Source organism: Sinocyclocheilus anshuiensis, unplaced genomic scaffold (assembly GCF_001515605.1).
Source record: "Sinocyclocheilus anshuiensis isolate Anshui unplaced genomic scaffold, SAMN03320099.WGS_v1.1 scaffold1170, whole genome shotgun sequence".
Classification (NCBI taxonomy): Eukaryota; Metazoa; Chordata; class Actinopteri; order Cypriniformes; family Cyprinidae; genus Sinocyclocheilus; species Sinocyclocheilus anshuiensis.
The window spans coordinates 3,690,616-3,706,396 of record NW_015538055.1 but is presented as its reverse complement, the minus strand read 5'-3'; the positions used below and the strand labels follow the sequence as shown (position 1 = coordinate 3,706,396).

At 36.1% G+C, this 15,781-nt stretch overlaps 1 protein-coding gene across 1 annotated transcript in view; it reads left to right on the top strand.

Annotated features, from left to right (window-relative positions):
- The window catches only part of LOC107683428 (collagen alpha-4(IV) chain-like), a 47,030-nt gene that overhangs the window by 14,588 nt on the left and 16,661 nt on the right, over nt 1-15,781 (top strand). The window contains exons 5-22 of the mRNA XM_016479479.1: nt 8,571-8,705; nt 8,792-8,836; nt 8,995-9,111; nt 9,280-9,348; nt 9,577-9,612; nt 9,749-9,811; nt 10,087-10,122; nt 10,342-10,383; nt 10,464-10,544; nt 10,652-10,696; nt 10,830-10,892; nt 11,318-11,362; nt 11,478-11,531; nt 11,654-11,714; nt 12,042-12,146; nt 12,278-12,370; nt 13,043-13,105; nt 13,641-13,730. Coding sequence (XP_016334965.1) covers nt 8,571-8,705; nt 8,792-8,836; nt 8,995-9,111; nt 9,280-9,348; nt 9,577-9,612; nt 9,749-9,811; nt 10,087-10,122; nt 10,342-10,383; nt 10,464-10,544; nt 10,652-10,696; nt 10,830-10,892; nt 11,318-11,362; nt 11,478-11,531; nt 11,654-11,714; nt 12,042-12,146; nt 12,278-12,370; nt 13,043-13,105; nt 13,641-13,730 — 1,243 coding nt within the window. The remainder of the gene's footprint in view (nt 1-8,570; nt 8,706-8,791; nt 8,837-8,994; nt 9,112-9,279; nt 9,349-9,576; nt 9,613-9,748; nt 9,812-10,086; nt 10,123-10,341; nt 10,384-10,463; nt 10,545-10,651; nt 10,697-10,829; nt 10,893-11,317; nt 11,363-11,477; nt 11,532-11,653; nt 11,715-12,041; nt 12,147-12,277; nt 12,371-13,042; nt 13,106-13,640; nt 13,731-15,781) is intronic.

Sequence of the window (15,781 nt, the reverse complement as noted above, 5' to 3'; positions counted from 1 at the left end):
ATGAGACATTGCGAAGGTTGCCGTGATTGCTTATCGATCAGTAGTGCAAGCGTTCAGTATTAGATTCTGAGGCAATTGTCGCTCACACCACATTATATACTGCCTGCAGGCTTGTCAGTATTTGCATAATTAGCGACAATTGGCCAGTGTATTGTACTGGCATTATCCTATAAGGTTTCAGGTTTTCGGAGAAGTAACTAGTGGAGAAAATATTTATTTGATCCCCTGCTGATTTTGTAAGTTTGCCCACTTACAAAGAAATGAAGGGTCTGTAATTTTTATGGTAGGTTTATTTGAACGTATAGAGACAATACCAACCAAAAAACACATTATATAAAGGTTAGAGATTGATTTGCATTTCAGGGAGTGAAATAGGTATTTGATCCTCTACCAACCAGCAAGAATTCAGGAGACAACTGTTGGTGCGATTATTCGGAAATGGAAGAAATACAAAACAACCATCAATCATCCTCGGTCTGGAACTCCGTACACGATCTTGCCTCATGGGGTAAGGATGATCTTGAGAAAGGTGAGAGATCAGCCCAGAACTATACGGGAGGAGCTTGTTAATGATCTTAAGGCAGTTAGGACCACAGTCACTAGATGTGTTTCCGAGTGTTTATCTGTTGATTTTGCGATAAGATGAGACTGTTTGAAGACGAGGAAACGAGACTAACAGACATAAAAACACCGTTTTTGGGACCCGGAGTAGTCGCTGCGTCCGACCGCGCCGCCAACATGGCCCTGTTAAAAAAGTCATGTTTTAAAAAAAAGTCATGTTTTGCTTGGGGATCAAATACTTATTTCACTCACTGAAATGCAAATCAATTTCTAACCTTTATATAATGTATTTTTTCTGGATTTTTTGGTTGGCATTCTGTCTCTATACGTTAAAGTAAACCTACCATAAAAATTACCGACCCTTCATTTCTTTGTAAGTGGGCAAACTTACAAAATCAGCAGGGGATCGAATAAATATTTCCCCCACTGTTCAAAACACGTGCATTGCTTATGAGACAATGTCCTCTTTTACCCGGACATGTCCTGGTCGGGATTTCTTAATTGCGTAAAAGTCTGGGTTTTGACTTTGTTTTCCTTTTGTTTTCATACGCGCTGAAGGTAATGATTAAAAAGTAGTTTGACCAATAGCGTGCGGGCATTGTAGATAATCAACCAATCGTGGCACGTGAGATCTACAGAGAACGGTCAAAGCAATGCGAATATGCGTACATATAATGTATGAGGACTGTAGGGAGCTTTTCAATAGAAAAGCAAAGCCAAAACCCAGACATTTTAGGCAATTTATAAATCATGGCCAGGACATGTCCTTATAGTCACCCTAGATAAGTATGTCACGCGCTGTGTCGCGCGTGTGGGTCTAGCGGAAATCTTAAGAAGGAGATTATGGGAGGGTTTTGAGGACATTTGCATGGCTGTCATTAGAACTGTGGAATGTATGCCTGAGGGGGATTATGGGGTCTTGCAAAAGCAGGTATTAGCCACATCTCTTCTGACCTCGCGTCTTCAAAAAAATGCTTGTTTATTCAAGTGAATTCACCGGAAATATCCCCCTTTTTTATTATGAGATTACATAAATCTGTATTTTTTACCATTTGCATTTACACTTGTGCATTTAGCTGAAACTTTAATCCAAAGCGATTTATCAATTCACGTACTCCCTGAAAATCAAACACATGACCTTGGCGTTGCATGTCTAGTCAATAGAGCAGTGTTAATATTTTGAATTACATTTTATTTGTATGTTTTGTTTTTATTTTAATTTTAAAGTTTTTAACTGTTTTTGTCATTGTCTTTATAGTTTTTATTACGTTTTATTTTAGTACTTCAATGTTGCCTTGGAAACTAACTAAAATAAATTAAGATTTTTTTTATATTTTATTCTAATTCAGTTCATGTTTATTCTATTTTAAGCAATGAAAATGTGTTTTATAGTTTTAGTTAAGGGTAAAAACTAGTGGTCGACCGATATGTTTTTTTTGACAGCCGATGCCGATATAAAGCCTATATAATTTTATTTATTTTAATTTATATTTAAGAAATTTGAAATCATTTGAAAATGGATTAAAAATAATTGTGTAAAATAAACATACTTATTCTTTAGAAGACAAAGCATTTTCACAAACAAATAAATATTTAATAAAAATCTAATTAAAAAGGAAGTAAACACTGTAACCAACAGGGCACTCAGTATTCTGGGAAGTTTGTGTGCATTGGGAATTTTTTATTTATTTATTTTTTTTAAATAAAGCCTAGGTAACACTCTTTTTACATAGAGCACGCAATGAAAATGATATCAGTATGACAGTGGGCAAATGCATAAAGCGCAGCATAATTTGAAATCACTAGTTTAAAGTTTGTCGATCGCGCATCTCTAGTCAAGCTGAACTCTCCTCCTGTCATCATTCAATTTGCACGGACAGACCGTCACGCAGAGAACACGCGAGCATGCAGGATACAAATGCACACTTCACAAGATCTCAACTAGATTCGACCAAGTCTGCAATGTTTGTGAAATTAAATGTTCATTAGTCATTCAACGATTTGTTTAAACGATATAAATGCGTATTTGCTGAATGCTGACGGCAAATGAGAAAGTATTATAATGTTTGCCTTTCTCTTACTAATAATATTGAAGCAATTGTTATAATACTTTTTTGTATACATTTTAATTCCTTTGTTTAACAGTTCTATCTGATTATTAGATAGACTTCTATCCATATTAGACAGAACTGAACGACGACAGCGGACAAGAGTGAGCATGTGAGCTGTGTGCGCTCAGGCAGGCGCTGCCGTTCTCAGCGCCGTCAAAATAAAAGTCCGCCGCCTTGTCAAAATAACACATTACTCGAACACATCGGCCAAACAGAAAAACTTATTGGCCGATGCCGATATTTTAAAAATGCCAAATATTGGCCGATATATCGGTAGACCACTAGTAAAAACCCTGATAGCCCCTTGTTAGCATGCTTTTGATGCATACAGCGGTTTCAAAATCCACGTATGGTATGAACAAAACAAGAAAGTCTCTTTAAATAACATTAACTTTTTCACTAATAAAACAGATACTCCTGTGATAAAAACCCATAGCGTGAACATGCTAATTCTCTTCTGGGGCCGGTTGCACCAGCTGGACGTACACCCGGTTGTAAGACTAGGCTGGACGTAAAATGTGCTTTAAGTCGTGCATAGAATTTATACCCGTTGCACCATCTCGGCGCAGTGCTACGTCTGAGACTAAATCTTACGCTTAGTCAGAGGTAGGTGTAAAGTGAAAAGTCATGATTTGCTCGGACATTATTAGTTTTTAGGATTCATGTCTATTAGTTAATTATTACTGCAGACGTGAACTGTAATGTTTATGGTCTTTTCGGGCAGGATAAGCGATATCAGTCACGATGCTCGGTGTAGACTATACCACTGCCGACAGTAATTGACCTAATAAAAACTATATTTCTGTACAGCATGTAATTATGCAGTAAAATATTACATTTGATCTGGGATTATTAAAAGAAACTGTACCATTCAACATCTTGCTTGGAAGGATGGTATAAATTCTTGTAAATATTTCACGTCTTTAATTCCATTCATTATTTGTAGCATGCCTGCCATCCAATAAATCGCAGTAAGTTTTGTGCTTTGTTACTTTTAATTACAAATAAAGTATCAGCTTTCAAATTCTGTCAGTTTTATCACAAAATACAAACTATAAATGTGGTTTTTCAGCCACAGTAAGACGTCAATGTTTACTCAATAAAATCATGGCGCGGTGACTTAACTTGTTATGATGTCTTGAGCAATTAAGTTTTATATTAGTAGTCGTAGCCATTGCAGTGTGAATGTCGTCTCAGCCATCACTGCAGGAGAATGTGTCAGCATGGACGCGCATTGTCTACGCTGGGCGTAGTTGCGACTGATCGTAGTTTTAGTTGGTGCAACAGATGTAAATATTTATCGTAAAGCTGGACGTTGCAAAGCCCAGTGTAGGATTTACACCCAGATTTTTTACGTCTAGCTGGTGCAACTGGCCCTTGGTTTTTAGCACTGCAACCTGAACAGCTCTATTGATATTTAAATTAGTTTTACATGTGAATACATGTCTTTATGGTTCAGGAGTTGTGTGTGATGGTGTGGACAGCTGTATTTTGAGGTGCAAGCCCTAATTGTAATGCAAAGATGTAGCCTACGAATGTGTGTGTGTGTGTGTGTGTGTGTGTGCGTGTTGCGTTGCTGAGGGAATCCATTGGGTCTTTAGTAATTATCACAGTCAGTGCTTTCCCTGAAAGACTGTGAACACCCTCAACACAAATTGATCTACTTCTGTCACAACCACTGAGTGCATGCTGCTTAACACACACTCATATTCTCATACTTGTTTCACGTCACAAAGTCAAGCAGAATATGATGTATCTTGTGTTTGTTTAGTTGGTAAATTTAAAATGTTTGTCTGAAAGTTATATGAAGATAAATATTGCAGCTATATACACTGTTGTTCTAAATTTTGGGTTTAGTAGGATTTTTACATGTTTTTGAAAGAAGTCACCAACCAACCAAGGATGCATGTATTTGATTAAAATAAGACAGCAGTATTGTGAAATATTACAATTTAAAATAACTTTTTTTATTGTAATATGTTTTAAACTGTAGTTTATTTCTGTGATGCAAAGCTGAATTTTCAGCAGCCATTAGTCTTCACTGTAACATGATCCTTCTAGTATGCTGATTTGCTGCAGAAAACATTTATTATCATCAATATTAAAAACAGTCATTAAAACAGTAAAAAATAGTAAATAGTTCAAGATAACAGAATTTATTTGAAAAAGATATATTTTGTAACATTTTAATGCTTTTATTATCACTTTAAAATATTAATAGTATTTTTATTAAAAGTATTTTTTTATCTTACTCACCCCAAGCTGTTGAACAGTAGTGTACATAACCTAAGTTACATAACCTAAGATATATATACACTTCCCTACACAATTCATATTTAGAACTTGATCATAAGCTTATGTTGTCGCAGCATAAAATTGAGAATGAACAAAATGTGAGAATGAACTGCAATGCTTTTAGCAAACACACACACACACACACACACACACACTTTAGTCTGTAGCTTTTATTCAGTGACTTGTCCTGTCAGTGCTTTGCTATTGTATCTGATCAAAGTCAAATCCAGTGCCTTACAGGTCAACTGAGTCATCAAAAAAAAAAAACATGCCTGTGTGTGTTTGCATGAATAGAGGATGAAACCTTTTGGCTTTGTCAGCTCAAGATAGTGACCAGAGGAAGAGAAAGAAAGAGATTTGTTCCTGGTATTGTAATTAAAAGTGCTCAGAAGCTGAAGCTGTCACAAACCAGCTGTGGGAAGAACCCGCAATTAACATGATTCTTTCCTCCCATCTAGGGAGGCTGTTTAACACCGTGTGCTTGAAGAGAGGAAGTGTGTGTGTTCGTGTGGACTGCTTTCAGTCAAATATTTCACATGTTTGCCACTGAACTTTTTTGAGGATTTTTGCTGTGTGTATATAAATACACTGCTAAATCCTAATGCTCCACTGCTGTTCCCATCTGTGTGTGTGTGTGTGTGTGTGTGTGTGTGTGTGTGTGTGTGCTCTTAGTTCCCGTCAGAGTGTGTTGTTTTAGTCAGAGCTCTTCTAAATAGTCAGTCACTCATGAAATTCACAAATTCATTCTCACGCAAGTGTATGTAGTTTTTTTTTTTTTTTGCCCCTTCCATTTTTTAAATAAATATTTATTTTTATAGCACCAATCAGATGCGATACAATCAGTTGTTTTTTATAGTACATGGCATGCAATTATATACAAAAAGTATATATACAACACAGTTACTCACCAGTCACACTCGGAACACTTAAGAAAGCACTTAACATAACTGACAAATCACTGTCAAACAATATGAGAGCACTTAACACCAATGACCAATCACACTCAAGCCTAGAGCAGCATCTGGTGACACACAACAGTACTGTTATTGTAATATGTTCTTGATGTTTTGTCACACTCTTGTGGTGATTTCGTAAAAATACACTACAGTTCAAAAGTTTGGGGTCGGCAAGATTTTGTTTTTGAAAGAAGTCTCTTATGCTCATCAATGCAGCATGGCTGTAATATTGTGAAATATTACTTACAATTTAAAATAACTTTAAATAAATAACTAATTTACAGCTTCCATTACATTCTGCTTCCAATAAAAGTATACAATTGTTTTGGACAAACAACAATTTTTTTTTTTTTTTTTACTGTAACGCCTAAACATTTGAACGGTAGTGTACATTCCAAAATGATACATTTGGAACAGATTCAAATGTGATCAGGCCCGGATTAAGAACACATAGGGCCCTGGTGCTATAGCAAACCCAAGGGCCCCCTTCATAGTAGCCTATCTTGGTGCCACGTTTTCTACCACAGGAATAATTTGTTTTTTGTTTGTTTTTTGTTTCTTAAATCAAATCTCCAACACACAGAGATACAGTGAGTATACACACTAAATATTACAGGTTACAACAAATTAAAAGAATAAATACATTAACACCAAATATATGAAGTCAAAGCAAACAGGTTTCCAGAAGCAAAAACTTTTGTGCATATACAGCTACCTTAAGGAGTTTACTTTAAATAGTTTTATTATTAGAAGGTCTTCTTTCTGGCCCTAGAAGAGGAGAATCATCAGGGCTGGACTGGTTCTAAAATTCAGACCATCTGGCCCAGACAGTCCCCCATAAATGTTTTGTTGGGGTTAGGGCAATTGGAATAAATAAATAAATGATTTTTTAAATGGATTTTTTTTTTAATACTTAAAATGCATTTAACAATATTAATATTCCATTATATTGCAGACTCTTAATTATTGAATTCATATTTTTCTGCAATTAAAGTTTATTTAGAACTATTAAATTCTCCTTTGTAGTTGCCCTAATGAAAAGCTAATTCATGAATCCAGAGTTAATGCATAGTAGTAAACCTTTTAAAAAGTGACTTATTGCCTTTATTTTACCCAAATATTTAATAGGCTGTAAGTAGCCTATAATAAATTACAGTTGACCTCGACACTTTAGTTTACATGGTCGGTGCTATTCAATCTGGTTTTCGCTAGCTTCAATACAGAGACTTTACTGTTCACATATGTAACCCTGGACCACAAAAGCAGTCTTAAGTAGTACAGGTATATTTGTAGCAATAGCCAACAATATATTGTATGGGTCAAAATTATAAATGTTTCTTTTATGCCAAAAATCATTATGATATTAAGCAAAGATCATGTTCCATGAAGATAATTTGTATATTTCCTTCCGTAAATATATCAAAACTTAATTTTTGATTAGTAATATGCATTGCTAAGGACGTCATTTTGACAACTTTAAAGGCGATTTTCTCAATATTTTGATTTTTTTTTTTTTTTGCACCCTCAGATTCCAGAATATCAAATAGTTGTATCTCGGCCAAATATTGTCCTATCCTAACAAACCATACATCAATGGAACGCTTATTTATTCAGCTTTCATATGATGTATAAATCTAAATTTCAAAATATTTACCCTTATGACTGGTTTTGTGGTCCGGTGTCACATATTAGTGTCGTGTGTCGAATTCAAATGGGCAAGTGCTGCTTATTATCACTTCCAATAGAGCGGCGAAAGTGTCGAGTCGCGGGCGGGAGACACCGGTCCAGTGTGGTCCAGCTGTTCTCTTTTGCTGCACGGTTTAATCAGGTAACTTAGTGCCGTTTCATCACTTGGCTTTTAGTGTTTGTTTCCCATGCGCTACAGTAAAGCTGAGGCGATTAAAAGATACCGGCAACTCCAGTGTAAATGAGTAAAATACATTTTTAACGCTCATATCTTTTGGACTGAAATAGACACTAAACAAGGATTAATCTTTCTTGTGTCGAGAACTAATGTAGGCTACATGTATCCTTTGGCTTTAATAACAGCGCTTAATATGTGGGGGTGTGATGGGAAAGCTCGGGTGCTCCCGATGGCCAATCAATTCTAGGTGTACTTTTTCTTTCCTCCACAATCACGTCGGGCCCCCTCAATCTGCGGGCCCTGGGGCTTCAGCCCCTCCTAGCCCTCATGTTAATCCGGCCCTGAATGTGATGGCTGTCACAGCTGGAAAATTGCATAACATAAAAAAAGAATATAGTAAAAAATATATATAAAATATAAAAAAGACACTTATGGATACTTGCATTTGAAATTAATGGTTCTAAGTTCTATGGATGGCTGAACTAAAACATAAATGTTTTATAGATGAACTCTTTTCCTGATTATTATTTTCTTGTACAGGAAGTTGGGCTTTCCATGCTAAAAAAAGGTCACTGGTCCAGTGCCCTTTCAAAAGATACTAATATGTACACTTTAGGTGCTAATTTGTGTCATTTATGGGTAAATAAGGTACAAACATGTACCTTTTTCCTTTGCACCTTGGGGTACCGCTTTGTACCTTTTTTTCTGAGTGTGTCGAGTTGCAGGGAGTATTACTATAATATCATTATATTCAAATTTAACTTCTCCTCCTTTGTTTTCTAGGGGAATCCTGGTGTGTTAGGTCGGCAGGGCACCCGCGGGCCTCCAGGTTTGCCTGGCCCCCGAGGACTTCATGGCGAAAAGGGTCGAAGTGGATTCATAGGATTGCCTGGGCTCTCTGGCCCGGAAGGAGACCAGGTACATAGAAATACACACTCATCCACACACAATTCTTATAAAACTCAATACAAAGACCTTGATTCTGTTGCATTCTTTTGTATTAGGGCTTTCAAGGAGAAAAAGGCTATGCTGGGTTAGATGGAGTGCCTGTAAGTGACAGTCTGCATGAAATATTCAACAATAGAAATGCTCTATGTAACAACTGATTTGTATTAAATATGTTTGTGTGTGTACATATATACTAGACAGCATGTGTGACATGTATTATTTTTTATTATTTTAAATTATATTATATTATATCTTCCAGGGTCATCCAGGGCCTGGTGGTCTTCCTGGGTTTCCAGGGAAGGATGGCTGTAACGGAACCAGAGGGGAACGTGGGTTGAATGGTGAGATAGGACGACCCGGCTTCCCAGGACCCATGGTATGAGAAACTTTACAGGCATTTTTTTCTTAACACGCAATGAATCTACGATATTATTTGTATTATATATTATTTGTATTTTATCTTCTGTGTTGACTGGGTTCATTCAGTGTGTTCATTCCCGCAGTAAATTACGTCCATGACTCCTTTCTTTTTTGCTTGTTTCAGGGACTACCTGGGTTAAAAGGATCCAAAGGAGACAAGATTACAAGGATAACTTTCATTCCTGGAGCACCTGTACGTGTAATGCCAAAAATTATGTTTATGTGTTTATATTTTATTACTGCTGACTATAATTCTGCATGCAGTCCGGAGGGTGAGCAGTGCTGTGTCATATACAGTAAAAGCAAACACAGCTGATTTCCTAAACAGTGAAATGCTTTTGTAGTTTTATTTTTATTTTTATTAAGAGCTACTTTATAATTATCTTTTTATACTCAACAATTCTGTTAACCTCATTCACAGGGTGTTGATGGACTTCCTGGAATCCCTGGACCACAAGTATGTACTAAGTGCAAAAAAGCAGTTCTTATATGAGTTATAATGTATTACTTTAGTGTGATCTTTATTGGCGCAGTTTTATTTATTAGTTAGGTTTGTTTTGTTTGTGTGTGCCTGTGTTTGCATTTGCAAAAAGGGACTGAAAGGGTTATTTGGCCCACAAGGTCCACCAGGACGAATAGGACCTGATGGATCTATGGTGAGAAAAGCATTTACTCTTCAAAAATAGCACCATTTTTGAATCATCCGTACTATTATGTAGACAGTGTTTTTGGTTTTTATTTCAGCAACAGTTTTTCTTTTTGTTGATTATCACAATTTCTGAGACTTTTTTTGCAGTATTCAAAAGATGTTTTAATATTTTGGTTAAAAGTTTAAATGTTTTTAGTCTCTTATGCTCACCAAATATATATATATATATATATATATATAATGTTTTTTTCTTCTTCTTCTTCTTCTTTTTTTTTATTGTAGGGCTTACAAGGATTACCAGGTCCAAGAGGCCCACCGGTGAGTTTTGCATGTACTACCCAGTGAAATTGAAGATTCTCTGAGAAGTTTCTCTATCTAAAGTTTACAGTTTATAAGCTTGAAAACCTGGTCTTTAAGTGCAGCAGCTCTAGATTTCTAACATTTTTCGTTCAACATGCACTTCTGCTTCTGCTTCACTTCTGCTACATGTGCATAATATGAAGCCGTTGAATGATATTTTGTTCTGTTTCTCCATAGGGAGACCCAGGAAGATCACTGCCTGGACCAAAAGGAGATGAGGTACATAACACGCATGGCGGTATTGGCTTTATATCATACATGAATTTGTGTTTAACAACATCATCTTGATTCTCTTACAGGGAGAACAGGGTCCTCAGGGTGATCCAGGTCCATTTGAATATGTGGAGTCTAACCCAGAAGACTGTGTAAAAGGCGATAAGGTAAAACTTGCATATGTGAAATGAGTTTTCCGTTTTTGAGGTTTTATAAGGATGCCAGGCAGCTTCCAAGAAGTAAACGATGGTGGAATTTTATAACTTTTTTGTAGGGGAGAAAGGGACAGAAAGGAATTTGTGGAGTACCTGGGCCAAAGGTGAGTATTGCTGCATATTTATTTGAATTTATCAGTCCTAATAACTTCTGAACTAACATAGCAAGCCCTGATATGTGATCTGTGTTAGTTGAAGCTCATTAATGTGGTTTTACATTCATTTATGTGTTTCCAGGGTTTTGAAGGGCCTCCAGGAGAAAAAGGAGAGAAAGGCATAATTGGGTTCTCTGGTCCCAGAGTGAGATTCTTCACTAGTTTCCATATTAATTGATTCACTACCAACCAACACCACAACCCAGCCGAACATAACACCTCGAACCAACAGATAAGACTATAAACCATGTAATAATAAAAATTCAACCAATCATAACACTCGAAAGCAAACAATCATAGAATTCCAAACCAACTAATCCAAACATTCCAGACTAACCAACTATAGGATTCCAAACTAACCATTCATAACACCGCACATATAGATGCTATAGCTGGTATCAGGATTTAGCATCACGTTCTCCTCATTTCACATATTAAGATTATGCGAGTATGAGTTGATTTTGAAAGCAAGCCAGAAAACTATTTTCAAATTTCATAACCAAAACTCTTAACTTCATTCTTTGTTTACTTTTTCACTTATATATGTTGTTGTATTTTTTAAAACAATAGGGCCTTCCTGGATATCCAGGCAGAAAAGGCTCTCAAGGACCTAAGGTACACTTCATAATCATTTAGAATTATTATTAATAATGATTTATTTATTTTGAAATGATAGGTTTGTTGAATTATACTGTTTGTCACTTCTGATGTTATGTTTTCACATATACAGGGGTCACGTGGGGATAATGGTCTCCCTGGTCTATATGGCAACCCAGGGCCAAAGGTCAGGCGCAAATTCTGACTAGGCTATGCATTGTATGAAAGAAATTGATTTAGAAAGAGTTATCTATGCCTTCAGTGTATTGTCATTTGTTTGCTGACACTGCTGCTGTGAATATGTAACAGGGCTACCCAGGTGACCCCGGACCTAAAGGAAACCCAAAGTACCATTACAACCGTGTGATGGGTAATAGTTAAGATTACACACAAACACATGTGAAAAGTACTGTACTGTCTGTGGTTAGGTACAGTATTTAGCATGAAGAGCGTTTCACTTTATTTACTTAAATTAGCTGTGCAAACTAGAATGCTTTATTTTGAGAGTTTCAGATGAGGCGGGCCTGTTTGGGTTTGGGAGAGTTTTTGATATATCATTGTTTTTATACGTCATTGTATTTTTATATATCAAATGTATAATATGCATTTAAATTATACAATAACATTTTAAAATGTATATATGATATTTAATTTAAAAAGTATTCAACTTTGTGTATTTATTTTATGTGTGCTGGAGGACCACCTGGAGATTGTGGGCTTCCTGGTGCAGCCGGACTTCCTGGGGATAGAGGGACGATGGGTATAACTGGACCCCCTGGTGATCCAGGAGCATCTATAACAGGTGTGAATTATCTTAAATGTCATCTTTGTATGGTATTTATATATTGTAAATCATAATTGTGGTCTTAGATGTCTTAGTGTGCGTTTTTCTTTCTTTTCTCGATTCTCTTTCTAACTCTTCTCTGCTTTTAGGTCCAATGGGTGAATCTGGTCTGCAGGGTCTTAATGGACTCAAAGGAGAAAAAGGTGACCCAGGAAAAATATATGGGTCACTCTTAAACTATGGTAATATTTTTTTGCTTGCTTACCAAAATATTTCATTTTAATAGACACTCTAATGATTTGAAAGAATTCTTGTATCATTTGTGTGACTGACATGTTAGGGCAATCATAAAAAGCTGGATTTTTTTTCTTGTTTTGAACTGAAGGTACTTTTTCATTACAGTTTTTTGGCTTTAAGCATATGAAAAATTACATCATTAATGGGATTTGAGGGACACTAAAGCTGTAGGTAGAAGTGGATTTATTCATAATCCTATTCAAAGATCTGTAGTTTTGTCCAAAATAGGATAAGTATTTATGCGTGTGTGTGTGTGTGTGTGTGTGTATATATATATATACATGCGCACACACACACACACACACACATATAATTGGTCTAATATTCTGATTTGCTGCTCAAGAAACCAGTTGTCGTTATTTGTTTCAGGATTCTTTAATTAATAGAAAGTTCAAAAGAACAGTATTTATTTGAAATAGAAATCTTTTTTTTTTACATTATAAATGTCTTTTCTGATGCCTTTAATCAATTTCATACATCCTTCGGACCCCAAACTTTTTTACTGTAGTGTACTGTTTTCTCACTATTTCAATTTAATTGTTATAAAAGAGATAGAAGAAGAGATTTTTAAATGGTTTTTAATATAATTTATTAACATTCAATCTCTCTTCCTCTAGGGGAACCTGGAAAACAGGGTCGTCCTGGACCCAAAGGACAAATTGGAAATCTTGGGAATCCTGGTGAGTAGAATTTTTTTTCCCCCTCAAATTGTTACATTTTCTATTGTCTGTCTTAATCAGCCCTGACTTTTTTAATTGCCTTTTTTCATTGAGATGTCTTTTGATATATTTTGTCTTCTTTATTTCATTTGTTCTTAATATTAATAAAACATTTAGCATGTTTAGTGTAGACACACTAACCTATGTCTCAATTTGTTGACATTATTGATAATGTATATATGTGTGCATCATCACTGAAGTTATTGTATGCCCTTCAAAGCATGTCATCCTTCTTTGTTTGCCTGCTTGCATGGTGTCTTTTGTGTGTATGTCCATTCTGTTACGATGTGAACATTTGTCTCGTCATGTGTTTCGAGTGAACAGTTTGTGGTGAGCACAATGTTTTGACTGTCACATGCTACATACATTTATCTAACACCCTTAAACACATAACATCATACCTAAATATGTAAGACATGCAACTTTGAGAGTTACGCTATCATTCTAAAGTAATACAATTAATACACTGTGATGAGAGTATGGGTCTGTGATACAGGTTACTACTGCCTGCCTGGTGAGCGTGGAGAAACTGGACAGGTTGGAAATAGAGGGCCACCTGGATTAAAAGGTGTTCAGGGAAGAAAAGGTGAGTTTTTATACATGGACATATAATCTTATATTTATATAAAGATTTATATGCATAACTGAATGTCATTGCATTATATTCAAAATATCAAACTTTCCCTCAGAACTAGCTTTTTCTTTTTTCTTTTACTTTGTTTACTTTTCTTTTTCTTTTTTGTAGATGTATGCACTACTGTTTAGGATCAGTAAGATTTTTTTTAATACTGCAATACATTGATCAAAAGTGACAGTAAAGACAAAAGATTTCTATTTTTAATAAAGGCTGTTTGAACTTTTTTCATCAAAGAATTCTTTAAAAAATGCATTACAGTTTCCACACTAATATTAAGCAATTGTTTTAAGTTTGATAATAATAATAAATGTTTCTTGAGCAGCATATCAGCATATTAGAATGATTTCTGAAGGATCATGTGACACTGAAGACTGGAGTAATGATGCTGAAAATTCAGCTTTGCATCACAGGAATAAATTACATTTTAAAATGTATCAAAATTAAAAAACATTTTAAATTGTAATGATACTTCACAATACTGATTAATATTACACAATACTGAAATAAATGCAGCATAAGAGACGTATGTCAAAAAAATCTTACCCCAAACTTTTAAACAATACAGTCAGTTAAACCATATAGTATATATTTTTAACAGTATATATTTTTTATTTTGTCAAACATTACTGTAAATGTTTTGCGTAAAATATGTGCATTTTAGATATTTTGTTATGTAATGTCATATTAATCATAATTGTCCAAATACTTTTTGGTGACACTATTGTAGTGTACATACTGTATATTACTGTCTATGGTTTATCTCATGATTTTTTTTAACATGCAGGTCATTTGTAGCTGAAAGCATTATCAAGTTAGCCAAAATCTTTAAAGGGTCATGAAACCCTATGTGACGAGAGGGGCGGGGCTGAGAGCCGTGGGAACGGAGCGAGGCCTAATGAGCGATACCTGCGCCACTCACCGGTCTCGAGTCTCACGGAGGAGCTCCGGAAGGATAAAAAGGAGGAGTGACGACAGTGGAAGACGAGAGAGGACCAGGCCTGGACTTTATTTTGTGTTTTGGTTTTGTTTGTGTGCGACAGTCGTCCGCGAGGGGCTGTCGCGCTGTTTTGTGTTTATTTTATTATTAAAGTTTGTTTAAATGTCTGCCGGTTCCCGCCTCCTTCTTCCCGACCTACAAACGTTTGTTACATTGGTGCCGAAACCCAGGACGAAGGAGGGACACGCTGTCAGAGAGCCCTCGCTGCTGAGGGGGATCGCGGTGCTGAGGAGATCGGGCAGCAGGAACAAGCGGAGAGACCGCCGGGTTTTGTTTGTGCGCGACAGTCGTCCGCGAGGGGCTGTCGCGCTATTTTGTGTTTATTTTATTATTAAAGTTTGGTTTGAATATTCGCCGGTTCCCGCCTCCTTCTTCCCGAACTACGAACTGTGTTACACCCTACGACTACTTTTTCTGAGATTTTAGCAGAGGTGTTTGTGTTGCACATTATAGAAGACAATGTTAGCATCCGATAATTTTAACTGTTTGAGAAAACTGGTTAATTGTAAGCTTTTTTGCGCTATTTTCATCTTCCGGGTTTAAAATCTACATCGTGTTGACGTCACAATTTGTGACTCCGGTAAATGACACATGATGTGAGAAAACTTTATAGTACAGTTAGTAAAAGTTCTACAATACCAGGAAGGAAGATCAGGTTGTTGATGTTTGTCTGCCATTCTCGCTCTGTCTGCACAGCGTGCGGAGATTTTCAACCAGCATAACAAAAAATGTTTCTGAAGACAATCACCTATTGCACCTTTAACTGAGAGAAACGTTCATGGATCGAAGGAAGGAGAGCATTTGTTTTTGCTTTGTAATAAGAGTTCGGCACAAACGCGATTCATTCACTTAGTGACTGTAACCGTTTTTACAGCTCCGTGACACAAGCCGCCAAAAGGCTTATTTATATAAACACAGCAGAATAAGTATAAAAAGTTATCAGAGGTGCAACAGCACATTCATATATATGTTTTCGATGCAGAGTGCAAATGGCTGTGCATTT